Genomic DNA, 14,113 nt, shown 5'->3' with positions numbered 1-14,113 from the left:
AAGGGGATGATCGCCAAATGTGTAACGCCACATCACAAGTTAGAAAAATGTGTTCAAAAGATTCCTCCCCCTTTCCACATAAGGGGCAACTGGTATCTTCTATTTGGAATCTCCTCCCAATAACAGCTCTGACAGGAAGCGCCTTTGAGAGGATGCACCACCAAAGAATCTTATGCCGCTCCAGAATTTTACTATTCCATAGTTTGTTCGAAAGTGATGGAGCCACCTCACAATGGCTGGCTCTTTCCAAGGCTTGCGCAAGGTAAGCAGATTTGCTTGTAAACCGCCCATTGGACTCTAAAGTCCAACCCCATCTATCCACTCCTTGGCCCGAAGGATTGCCTCCTTTCAAAATAGTAGAGACAGTGTCTCTATCGAACAATCTTCTAAGTTTAGAATTGTCCCAAGAACCAGAATCTGTGAGGAGATTAGCCACCCAAGTCAAATTTGGCGGGATTTCTCCCATTGGTTTCGGAATGAAACCTTTTAAATGAGGAATCCAAGGATCCCTCCAAATGCAGGTGTCTCTTCCATGACCCACTATCCTACAAGCCCCCTTCCTCAGAATTGCATTAGCTTTGATCACATTCTTCCAGAACCACGAGTCAGAATCTTTATACTTGCAGTTGAGAAAATCTTGTCATCGAAGATATTTGGCTCTAAGAGCTCTGCAGCATAAAGATTGACAATCATTCAGCATCTTCCAACCCCATTTGGCCAAGAAAGCCAAGTTTATTTCTTTCGTTTTCCTAAAACCAAGGCCTCCTAAGGACTTAGGAAGGCAGAGTTTATCCCAAGCTCTTAGATGCAGGCCATGATTTCCTTTCTCAAAACCCCACCAAAAATCCCTGACAAGCCCATCTATCCTCTTAGCCATTCTGTCAGAAAGTTTGGTGGTTTGCATGGCATAAAGAGGTAGAGAAAGACCAACATATTTAATTAGAGTGGCCCGCCCAGCTTTGGATAGCGTCTTCGCTTTCCATCCTTGTAATTTTGATGTAAGCCCTTCAAGGATGAAGTTGAAATCCGCATCCTTTTGTTTTGATCTGAAAAAGAGGCAGACCCAGATACTTGATGATACCCTCCGGAGAGCCAATACCAAAGGCTTCCTTAATGCTTCTTCTCAACCCATTGGAAGTATTCTTGCTAAAAAATATTGACGTTTTGAGCTTGTTCACTTTTTGACCCGACCAAAAGCAAAACTTCTCTAGACAATTCCAGTAACCTTTAGCTTCATTCACATTGGTCCGACCTACTAGAATTAAATCATCGGCAAAGAATAAGTGTGTTAGAACCGGACCACCCCTACTTAACTTAATACCCTTAAATACACCTTTCGCAAGATCATCTTCCAAGAGTCTAGATAAAACTTTTGCTGCACAGATAAAGAGGTAGGGAGAAAGAGGATCCCCTTGGCGAATTCCACACGAGGGCATAATCTTGTCCACCATTCCTCCATTAAGGGACACATTAAGAGAGGTAGTGGAGATGCACTGGGTGACCCAATTACGAAACTTCTGGAGAAAACCATACCACTCAAGGGCTTGATTAATGGATTCCCAGTTTAACCTATCATAAGCTTTAACAAGATCAATCTTTATTGCAAAGTATCCCTCCTTGCCTGTCTTCCTGTTAAAAGAATGGATAATCTCCTGGACTATCACGTTATTATCCTGGATATTCCTACCCGGGACAAAAGCCGCTTGAGTAGGGCAAATCAGAGAAGGGAGGATAGGCTTTAGTCTGTTTGCAACTATCTTGGAAATAACCTTGTACAGCACGTTACACAAAGATATAGGTCTGAAATGATTAGGTCTTTTTGGATTCTGAATTTTAGGTATGAGAACCACATTTGTCGAGTTTATACCCCTATGCATCTTACCAGACTCAAAGAAGTCGGCTACCGCATCACAGAAGGCATCACCCACAAACTCCCAGTAGTGTTTGAAAAAGAGAACTGACATTCCATCCGGCCCAGGAGCCTTGTGGTTATTCATAGCAAACAACGTCCTTCTAATTTCATCTCGAGAAGGGCAAAGGGTGGTCGCGTCTTGATCGTCCTGGGAGATTCTAGCCGAGAAGAGATGTCCGCAGTCTATAGGTTGCCCGGGACCAGACCCCGAGAAGATGCCTTTGAAAAACTCAATGAACTCACGCCCAATGGCCTCCCGGTCATTAATCCAGACATTGTTACTATCCAAAATGCTTTCAATGGCATTTCGTCTTCCTCTAATAGCAGCAGAGAGGAAGAAAAATTTAAAGCATTTATCACCATTCTTGATCCAATCAATTCTCGCCCTTTGTTTTCAATAAATCGCCTTCCTAGTCAAAGATTCATTCAACAATTGTCTAATATCAGATTCCTCCTTCCAGTCCCGGACTCCAGCAAGTAACTTCTGGAGGCTATCAAGTTTCTGCTCTAAATCTTTAATTACCCAATCCAGTTTACCGTATTGAGTCCTATTCCACTGAAGAAGAGCCACACGAGTAGCTCCAATTTTCTTGAAAGTATAACATCACAATAGTTTTTGAACTAAGTAGGAATTTACCATCAATTGGTTAGTATAGTAGTTTGCAAAATGGTTACTCTCAAATAGTTTCCAGCCTACCCACATTTAACATCCATTTCAGAAGTATTTATGCACCTAGTGCTCGATTGGGGGACATGTACAAGCAAGTTTAATTTTTATATAACAGAACTGGAATTGGAAAATATGTTTTTGAAAAGTGCCATTTCATTGTACAGAATTCACTTGAAACTCGTTCTTATAATATCAATGGTGATATATAAAGCTTTAAAATAAATGGTATCCAAGTGTATTAATGAGTGGAGCTTCGAATTTTCTGAATTTGGCAAACTCATTGAAGATGCCCATCACCTGAGACAATCTTTAAGCAGTTTTAAGCTTTCCCATTGTAAAATAGAACTAGTAATTCTACAGCTCACTCATTAGCTCAATTAGCCATCTCTTTAGCTAATACAATGGTTTGGTGGCCTAGACTACTTCCAATTTGCCTATAGCCTTTATCTGTATTGGTTGCTACTGTTGCCTCTTGGCTTTTGCTTTTTAGTGAAGTTTGATTAAGTGAAAAAAAAAAAGAACCATTCAAATAAATGAATGCTTTTATCAACATGTACAAGGGCACCAAGTAAAATTATGAATTGAAATTCTTCAGCAATATTTTGCTGCATTCAATAAGAAAATTACACAAGAGAAATAAACTATCTGTGTTTTTGTCAGTCTAAATGGCCACCATTTACTTGCAAGTAACTAGACAGAGAAAACAGACACCAATTCATTAAGTAATATTAAAGCTACAAAAGACACCAATTCATTAAGTGTCAATATTAAGCTACAAAAGACAGACACCAATCTATTGATAATAACAATAAAACTGTCTTAAGTTCAATCTATCTAAACAATGATAAAAAAAGAAAGAAAAAAAAAACCTAGGCATCGTAATCCCCCTCAGCAAACTTGTTTTCTGGATAGAACACCGCCACTACTTGATTCCCGCCAAATTTTCTTCCATTTAATCCAGCACGGGCCTTTGAAGCCCCTTCCATTTCGGTATATTCAAGAAATACCTGGAAAGAAAAAAAAACAGCAAATTCCATTAACCGAAATAATAGGGATAAGTTCAGTTCATAAGCATGTTTGAAAATGGAAGCAAAGTAATGAAATTATGATTCTAAGATACCTTGCCTACTCCAGGGGATGGTTCACCGTCCGGCCTAGGTCGTGGGATAACTACTCTTGTCAACGGACCTGCACAACCAAAAAGAACAAAAAATTTAAAATCAGTAAGTTTTATAAAAAGATAAAAGAATCCAAGGTGAAAATAGAAAGAAAGTCATCGAGGCTTCTGTTTGTATGTTAGGCCTGATTCTTTATAGCAGAATGTGGGACAACAAAAAGGCTGTAAAACAGAAAGATTCGACACAGAAAAAAATTAATACGATGCCAGCAACTTGGCAAGCTACTAAAAGTTATAATGATTTAAGAAAAAAAGTGTGAAATGGAAAAATTAAGAAGGTTACCGAATTTTTCGCCCTCCTGTCTCATGTCTTCCATAATGTCTTCATATTCTTCATCGTCTCTTAGCTCATCCGCAGTAACTACTTGAGTAAGGCATATGACCTTGGAGGCTGCTGCACCACCAGGCCCAGCACCAGGTTGTTGCAACAACATAAATCTCTGCAAGAGAATTAACATTAAGAGATCCATTTTCGAACAGGAAGATACACAGAAGCTTAGGCAAATATTAATCGATTCAAAGAATATAATGGAAAAAGATAAAAAAAAAAATTCAGTATTTCAGTCAAATTCATCAAATGCAATTACTGAAACAAACACTACAAAAACAGAGTTTTGTGTTGAAATTTTTCCAATAAAATAGACGAAATGATAGGCATAGGCAACTTGTAGAAAGAATTCACTCTAGCAGAAGGAATATATACGTGTGCGGACCCACATGTCATCCACACACACACACATATAGAGCATTTTTCATTCAAAGAGATATTTTATTGCAGATGGCATATGAACACATATATGTGTATACACAAATAGGTGACCACATAGGAGTGCGGACCCTGTCATCCACACACATGTAAAGACTATTTTCATTCCAAGTGAGGGTCTTTTTGTTTTTAAATATTTATTGCAGATGGCATACAGACATATTTGATGCATATTTCATCATAACATGAATTATATATTTGTCTTTGGACTAATTCATCGTTAGGCAACTTCACAAAACAATTGCAAAAGCAGACAAGGATCTAAACATACCTGCAAAGCAATCTGCTGCTGTGCATGTAACAACACACTCTCTTGTTCGGGTTTGGGCTGGCTAGCACCTTGGTTGGCTCGTCTAACAGTGAGCGTCTTATCACCCATTTTTATTCCATTCAGAGCAGCACATGCTATGTCTGTAACGGAAAGATCTTGGTAAACACAAAAGGCATAACCTTTAGAATTTCCTGTTTCTCTGTCTTTCACCAAATCAAAACCCCGCAGCGGGCCAAAGGACTCCAGCAACTCCTTGATTTGTGCTTCTGTAAAGTAATAGGGCAACCCGCCCACAAAAATACGATCAGGACCCTCAAGCCCACCAGCAGAACCTGGTGTAAGCCCAACAGCAGCAAGATTTAAATTTGGATTGGGCTGGCTAGGGCCAAGAGTTGCAGCAAGTGAAGGGTTGTAATCACTGGGCCTCCTCACCTTAACAGGGGCTCCCTGCATTTGAAACAATAATATGTTAATTGAACAGAAATACCGTGCAATGCACTTAGGACAACACCGGTGCTGTATATGGTCCATATTTGAACCGATGTGTACAAACACATGGAAAAACAAAAAGATTAAATACCTCAAAAATAATCCCATCCAAGGCCATTGCATTACTGGCCTCCTCAACAGATCTCATCTCCACAAAGGCGAACTTCTTTTCATGGTTGATATATACATTTACAACAGCATCTCCTGCACCAAATGAATAAAAACTGAAATCAGACAAAATATCAATTAAACATTAGCTATGCATGCATATAGATTAAGATGCAACAAAGGTGTACCTGGACCAGCAGTGTTTCCTCCAATTGCAGCCATCACCTGACTGAAAAATGTTGCAACAGACTGCAGCAGAAACATTGTAAGCTCAATGTACTCACTAAACCGATAAAAATTTATTTGCAAACTAATGTAGTTCTAAGCACTCTAAATAATATTTGAGTATTATACTAGTTTTCTATAAATTACTTGTTAAACTAAAGTAGTTTTAAACAATATAATAATATTTGAGTAATGTAATGTAATAATGTAACATATGGGTGGAGACACTGTGCAATCAATCAATAATAAGTCCAAGAATTTCTTTAATTCAACTCCACGGGAAGACAATTCGAGAGAGATTTCAGCCATCGCAAAAGGGTGCATACTAATGTTAACTAACAAACAATTTCGTGAGATAATTAAGGAATTATCCAGGTGTTTTACCTGTTCATTTGCTGTAGGAGGAAGCCCACCAACGTACACCCGTCGGGCATGTCTAGTAGCCTGAAAAGCAAAGAAAATTAGGATTAGATATAAACTGTTCGTTGAAACTCAGAACTCAGTTTTAAAAAGATGCCAAACACACACACATTCATGCCAACCTGCTGAGTCATGGCTTGCACTGGCATGACTGGAAGGGCTCCAAATTGCTGCATGGGAACAAAACACAAAATCAACAATGCAAGCCATGCCATACAGGTAATACCACCAATTTTTTATTTACATTTTTTTTTTAATTTCAAGTGAAGGTGTAGAGATTCACCTGGCCAGTTGCTAGAGGAAACATGTTTGGAAACATTCCAGGGATAGCTGGAGGAGTACCAGGAATCTGACCTGCAAATAAAATTACAGAACAAATCAGTCTCCGAAAACCATCATGATTTGACATCAGCTCATAGGATGGTACAGTAAAATAACACCTTCCACTTTTAATTCCATACAAATTCATTAAGCATGTCATAACCTCAAGAGTACATTTTATCAAAGGAGATGAAAGGAATTTGTATACAAATTCTGGAATAAATATTTGTAAGACTACCAAAAAAGGAATAGTGGCCGGTTGAAGACGAACAAGATCCATCAAACCGGTGCATTGATTCCTCCTTGTACATTAAAGCTACAGTAGTCGGCTCACACCCATTGTCAGCACATTGGGGCTAGTAGCCCAACATTGCCTTCTTACAACAAAAGACAAGACACAAACAAACAAACAAACACCAAACACAAGAAAAAAAACCAAAGAGATCTCTCAGTCCCGAATTATTTCACCAAGTAAACAATAAAAAACTTATAGCCCATCCAGAGAACACTTCTTTTATAAAGCTATATGCACAAAATAAGAAACAAAATATATCTTACCAAAATAACACCATGAAATTTGATACGAACTTTCCACACTATTCCAACAAAGAAAAAAAGCAGTTAAGAGAATACAAAATGCTAAAGTGATGTTGATAAAATATACCTGTAGCAGCTACTGCAGTAGCTAACATTGCAGAAGCAGGAGGTGCCATATCAAAACCGCTAATCCTTTTGCTGCAAGTATTGAATGTTAGGGAACCAAAACCATAAGCAATATATTGAATTCCGTATTAAAAAAAATAACAATACATACTATATCACCTATTTGAATTGTTCATATTCTGACTATCAAGTGTGTATTAAAGACAATAAATCAGACAATTCAGACAAGGACGTTCAACAATCACCTAATGTAAATAATATATATATTATGAAAGGCTCTAGTGTAGTACCTTTTTGAGCGTGAACGAGAACGCGACCTTGACCTAGATCTGTGCTCAGACCTACCCATTGAGCGTGAACTAGATCGAACCTTGTGCCTATCTTCCCTATCTTTGTCATAATCCCTCCGTCTATGGGAAATTAAACAAGATCAATACATCAAGAAGTATAAAAGATCTAAATACAAGAAACTAAAATAGATTAAAATTTTGATAAGTTCATTAGACTAACAGTATTACCTATCATAATCTCGACTGCGGTAATAATCATCATCGTCATCATCCCTATCTCTGCCACGTGACCTTCTCTCACCACGATCCCTGTGGCGATCTCTATGATGTCGATCACGATCTCTGTCTCTATCTCTATCCCTATCACGGTCCCTTCCTCTATCTTTGTCCCGGTCTCGGTCTCTTTCCCTATCCCTATCCCTGTCTTTCTCCTTGCTTCTCCCTCTATCCCTATCTCTATCCCTATCCTTATCCCTATCCCTTTCGCGATCCCTGTCTTTCTCTTTTTCACGCCCTTTATCCCTTTCCTTTTCTCTACTCTTCGAAAACTCCCGCTCATAATCTCGCGTACCATGCTGCAAAAGATATGTTAGTAATTATCAATTACAATAAAGAAACTGACAGTGACATTTGAATTCCAAGCAAGAACATAAAAATTTTGGACCATGAAATAATCATATGATAAATAACTACATAGAACTGTAAGTAACATTCATACAGCAATTTTCTACAGATTACAAAATGTACAAGTCTAGAACAAGTGCCAACAAAACCACACCACTAAAGAACACTCTAAATCCAACTAGAGCACTACAATCATCACAACTTTTACTCCCTAAATAGACACAAAAGAAACCTTCAAAATCAGAGCTATGACTTATTCTCTCATCTCATACAGCTTCCACAAAAAACCTAGAACTCAAATCCAAAATAAAGCCGAATATAAGTTTATATCGCAAAAAAAAAAAAAATCTAAAGGAAAAAAAGAAGCAGTGTTGTACGAACGTAGTTCAACCTGAGATTTAGAGTCGATATAATCCTCGGGGACACCATGACTGCTACCACGAGGCTGTGGAGATGAACCATCGCCACCGTAGCTGTCCATGTCGTCTCCATTACCGTCATATCTAGCTTCGTAATCCGCCATTATCAAGAATTTCCGTCAAGATTTTGCGCCGTTATTGTGTAATAGTTCAGTTTGGTTCATAAGAAAATTTGTTTGAGAAGGAAGAAGAAGAAGGTGAATGAAGGTTGATTCTAGGGCTTACGATTTGGGTGTTCAAATCTTTTTTATATGATTGGACCACATGGGCAGCCAAGGAGTGACATTGTAATATTGGAATAATATTTTATTGACTTAAAATAATAATAATAATAATATTTTATTTTAAATTTAAAAAATAAATAAACTACTTAATTTTTTTTTAGTGTTTTTTCGTTTGTATGGTTTTTTTATTTTTACATTTTAAAATAATTTTTTTTATATATTTTTTGGATTTTTTTATTTTTACACTTCAAATCAATTTTTTTTTGCTTTTTTACGAAATTCTACATAGAAATCCATATTGCAACTAGTGCTGCAACTTAAATTGCAACAAAAAATCGTATAGAAACTCCTATTGCAACTAGCGTTGCAACCACTTTAGAAACTCAAACCGTAAATTTGAAAATAAAAGTTAAAAAAAATAGTATATGTGATAATTCCCTTATATTTTTTTTACGGAAATCCACATAGGAACTCACATAGCAATCAATAGAGCAACTTAAATCGCAACCAAAATTCACATAACAAGTCACGTAGAAATTACCGAAGCAACCTGAAAACATAAATTTGAAAAAATAAAATAAAAATTAATATATGGAGCAATTTTTTTTAATAAAAAGGTACAATTTTATTAACTCAAAACATTCAAAAGTGCATCACGTAAACTACTCAGAATCATAGAATGTGAATAAGTACAATTAACATTTATCCACGAAGCTCTAGCCAAATGGTGAGCAACACAATTAGCGGATCGCTTGACAAAATTAAAAAGATATTATTCAAACTATAAGGAATTCCTCTACACTCAGAAATGCAGAACTCAAGAATAGAAGTCATATCTAACGAACTTCAGATAGCTTGGATCATGAACAAACTGTCCGACTCCACCACTGGCCGACTCCACCACTACATTATGTTGTCCTATCTCTTTCAACCAACTCAACACCTCGTTAACCCTGATAACTTCAGCAAGAACAATATCAACCACCCCCATCCGGCTTATTGTTCGAGCCATAATAAGCTGACTGAAAGAGTTTCACGCCACCCAACCATACCCATACTTATTCTGATTGCTAAAGAAAGTTGCATCAATATTGATTTTGATCATATTACCTACATGTGTAATCTAGTGCTCATGCATTTTGCCGTCTTGTAAAGAAAACAATGAGGAACCAAATTTTTTATCTTGAGCATAACTCCATTGATCAAAACTACCCTTAGCCAACGAAACCACCTCTTTAATAGTCTTGTTCTTACCATTTCACACCTTGTCATTGCGCACATACCACAACGCCCAGCAAAGCATAACAACTATACGTTTCATCCCAGAATCTCATAACTAAAATATATCATGAAACCATCCATTAAAAAAATTGTCACCAATCTCTATCATTGAAATACCTGCCATCTGCTAGAAAGAAAAAGCAAACGAACACCCCACAAGACAATGAGAAATAGACTGTCCAATTCGCAAGCACCTTGAACACAACAACGAGGAGAGGGGAACATGTTTCACGCCTAATTGGACACGAGTAGGAAGACAATTGGAAGCATCCCTCCAAACTAAATCTTTGACTTTAGGAGGCACTCTCAAATCTCACAACTCTTTTTAAAAGACCAAGTTACCAACTCCAATTAACTCACCTTTAAGCTCTTGAAGAAGCCTATACCCACTCTTGACCGAATATACATCAGAACTCTCACCATTCTACTGCCAAATATCGTCAAACATTGAGGAAAACAAATAAAAAAGAGAAATAGAGTGAAGAGAAAGAAAAAAAAAATCAGTCAAAACTGATTATAAAAAATATAAAGAAGAGAAAAGATTTTTTTTAAAAAAAATTTTAATAAGAAGAAAATAGTAAAAAAAAAAATAAGTAGGAAAAATATAAAGTTAAAAACAGATTGATAGTTAATAAATTAAATAAATATAAATGATGTGGATGCCTTCACAAACAAAAAAATTAAAATAATAAATAATAAAGAGATGGATCATTCTTCTTTATACTATGTTGATGTTATATTTTTTTTTAATTAGACTCAATTAAGTGATGTTAAGTGCAATATATGTATGTTTATTTTTTTTTTTAATTAGGAAATGTATTTTTTTTTTAATTTTTGAAATGGAGTTTGAGATTTTGATTTTTAAGAATTTTTTTTAGCTATTGCTCATTCATTGGTGTGTCATTTGAATGTGATTATATATACGTATTTTTAAATTTTAATTTTTTAATTAGGTAAATATTCGATAATGTTATAAATATTAATAATTATGTGGATGTCCAAATCTTTTATTTATTACCATTAATTGTAATCAATATTCCTCTTTTTCTTAGTTTCCCTTTTTCTTAGTTTCTTAATATCTCACTCTTGTATTTGTATAAATAGGGATTCACCCCATTGGAATAAACAACTCAGAAATTTTCATTCACTTTCTCTTTCTCTCTTCATCTTCTTCTTCTTTCTTCTCATCTACTTTATATTGTTTTATATTATTTTATAACACGTTATCAGCACGAGTCTCTGCCCAAACTTCAAGCATGAGTCTCTGCCCAAGCTTCAAGCATGAGTCTCTGCCCAAGCCCCAATGTAAGCATTTTGTTAAAGTTCTTGAATTGTTTCAAGGTCATGATACACTAAATATATATTTATATATATACTTATCTGACTGAAACAATTTCAAGAGTCATTTGTTTTCTTTTTTCTTTTTATCTATATATCTATATATTATATATGTAAGTATATGTTTTTATATGTTTATTATTGATTTCATATATATATATTATGTTCTTATCATTTATAATATTTATAATATATGTGTGGCTATGATATGATAGAGAAAATCAAAATAAATTATACATATATCCAGAAGATTATGTATCATCGATAAAATATTGCATATATCCTAAAGATTATGCATCATCGATAAAATATTGCATATATCCTGAAGATTATGCATCATCGATAAAATATTGCATATATCTTGAAGATTATGCATCCTCGATAAAATATTGGATATATCCTGATGATTATGCGTCCTCAATAAAATCTTGCATATATCCTGAAGATTATGCAAATGTAATATTCATTATATAGTTGATGGATATATAATGAAAGAGATGAATACATATTTATATATATGTTCTTGTATTCTTTGAGGACAATGAAAAGTAATCTAATATCGATATAGATTTTGACAAACATTTCCTGAAGTAAATGTTTTATATTTGTAAAAAAAAAATGATTGTATTTATGTGAATACAACTAAAGAATCATTAAAAATGATTATTATTGATGCAATTTTATAGTGGGTTTCGAATACCTAAAAAGAATATTAAGAAAATTGTATTGAAACATCAAAGTATAAGAATAAGAGTGAGCATGACTAATGTTATTTAAATACATGAGACATGTATTTATTGTTCATCATTCCCTGCAGAGAATGATACGAATTGAATTCAACTACTTTTAAAGATTGCTCGTATTAGTCATGTTATTATACATTGTTATTACTTGCAATGTTAGAAATTATTGAATCTGACATATATTAAAGATTAAATTCTGCATACATCTTGGAGACTATGCAAAAATTGCATTCATATATTCTTTGAAATATCGTAAAAGAAATTGCTGAATAATTTCTTATATTTTTATGGATGAACAAGTAATAAATTTTTAAGAAATTTATAATAATGTTCTACTTGTTCAATGTCATTCCCTGAAGTGAATGCAATATTGTTTACTACTCATATATTTCCAGAAGAAAGTGGAAACAACCAAAAGATGAGATACCACACAAAGTGCATGAAATCTATATATCATGTGTGGAATTGAATAATAGTAGTCGCGTACCTGTAGTACGGACACACTTATAATCAAGATAAAAGTATACTTGATTATTTAATAGAATGTGAATTGTACAAACTTATTGTACATTTAGAATATTTAAATATCATTACCTAAAGAGAATGAATAGACATGAAATTCTATTTCAAAGAATATAGATTTCACATATATTGGTAATGCCAGAAGCAAATTAATATATACATATTTTATTATTTCTTGAAATCAATAGTTTCAAACTATTGTTAGTACAGGATATGTATATATATATAGTTACTATATAATTCAGTTTGCATATTCCCAAAAGTGGATATATAATTTACTAATATTTGTTAGTGATCTAATATAATCAAAGTGATAAAGAATCACAAAATGATTATTTGAAAAGCTTCCTGAAGAAGTCTTACATACAATTGCTTCTTGGAGTAGTAAAATATATTTGTATATACCTAGATGTATAACTTTTATCTACTTATGAAAGTAATAAGAAATAACTTATTATATGTACTGGTTGTACATTTAAATATATAATATATCAAGTCATGATAATTAGACTGATGAATAGTCTAAATAAATTAGACGACTTGTTAAAAAGATACCAGGAAAAATGAATGATATATTATGGTTATATCTGTTTGACCATTACAATAACATGATGAAGTTGTCATGTATCTTTAAATTATACACATCATTAAATTGATGATAGTGATTCCTGAAGAAATATAAAGTTTGATAAACATAATAGTGACTCCTGAAGAGTGTATATGTTTTGGAGAATAATATAATTATATTATTCGTGTATATAAAAATGAAACTTGTAATGATTATGTTGTAATGAATTTACATTACCTTTTAAAAGTTTCATTGAAATACAAATTACAGTGAACCTGAAGTTCATGAATTGAGTTATTTTGACATGATCAATCATATGCAATAAATTGTCAAAGGATTTGACTAAATTTTGTTGAAGAACCAGAAGATTCTTCTCATTATTAATTTATAAGGCTCAAAATAAGAATATGCATATATTTGCACATAAAAAATATTTAAATTATATTTCTTTAACAATTTTGAGTCATTGTTAGATTTTTATTGCATAGTTTCTTATCGATGTAATAAGATTATATGATCATGCATTTACAAAAGGTGTAAATTTATGTATTTCTAATTATACACGTATGACTCATTCTTAGAAATGAATTAAGTTCATAAGGATTGAACTTGAACCTGAAATTTATTGAACCTGAAGTTCAATGTCATATAGTATATATGGGTTTAAATAAATATTGATTCATTGTGATATATTGAAATCCCTACATGTGTATTAATATTATTAGATATCACAATTTCTTAAAATTCTCTCGATCAGGGGGAGAGAAGCAGTTGAGATCGATGATAATTTTTGAAAAATAATCCTTGCACAAAGTGTATAAGAACGATATAGTTCAAAATGATATATACCAACTGAAGAGAAAACGCCTGAAGCGTAAATGAACAATATAGAAATTATTAGTAAATGTTCATTTGATTTGCCCTGAAGTTGTTAAATCTAGAGGTACTCATGGAGATACCTTAATGTTATAAAGTATTAAAATGATAACCGTGATGAAAACGGTACTCGAAGAGACTCCCAAGAGAAGTTAGACATAACACATTTCATCATAATTGAATCCCTGAAGTGATTCGTTATAGGT

The 14,113-nt window shown here is 34.0% G+C and overlaps 1 protein-coding gene across 9 annotated transcripts; it reads right to left on the bottom strand.

Annotated features, from left to right (window-relative positions):
- Positions 1-3,232: 3,232 nt before the first annotated feature.
- Positions 3,233-8,631, bottom strand: LOC115714405 (splicing factor U2af large subunit A). 9 transcript variants are annotated; one of them, XM_030643095.2, is made up of 13 exons: positions 8,328-8,603; positions 7,541-7,887; positions 7,313-7,432; positions 7,024-7,094; positions 6,322-6,392; positions 6,149-6,208; positions 6,003-6,062; positions 5,582-5,642; positions 5,377-5,489; positions 4,797-5,243; positions 4,043-4,199; positions 3,703-3,770; positions 3,233-3,589 (listed from the first exon to the last, which is right to left on the bottom strand). In XM_030643095.2, the coding sequence occupies exons 1-13, from the start codon at positions 8,457-8,459 to the stop codon at positions 3,452-3,454; spliced, it is 1,845 nt and encodes a 614-aa protein (XP_030498955.2). In that variant the 5' UTR covers positions 8,460-8,603; the 3' UTR covers positions 3,233-3,451. The 9 variants fall into 9 exon arrangements, with proteins under 9 accessions (XP_030498955.2, XP_060970544.1, XP_030498961.2 ...); XM_030643097.2 differs by having other exon boundaries at positions 3,274-3,589; positions 6,161-6,208; positions 8,328-8,631; XM_061114561.1 differs by lacking the exons at positions 7,313-7,432; positions 7,541-7,887; positions 8,328-8,603 and adding exons at positions 6,598-6,733; positions 6,918-6,955 and having other exon boundaries at positions 7,024-7,073.
- Between the last annotated feature and the right edge of the window lie 5,482 nt (positions 8,632-14,113).

This window comes from Cannabis sativa, chromosome 4 (assembly GCF_029168945.1).
Source record: "Cannabis sativa cultivar Pink pepper isolate KNU-18-1 chromosome 4, ASM2916894v1, whole genome shotgun sequence".
Lineage (NCBI taxonomy): Eukaryota > Viridiplantae > Streptophyta > Magnoliopsida > Rosales > Cannabaceae > Cannabis > Cannabis sativa.
This window is presented reverse-complemented; position numbering and strand designations above follow the sequence as displayed.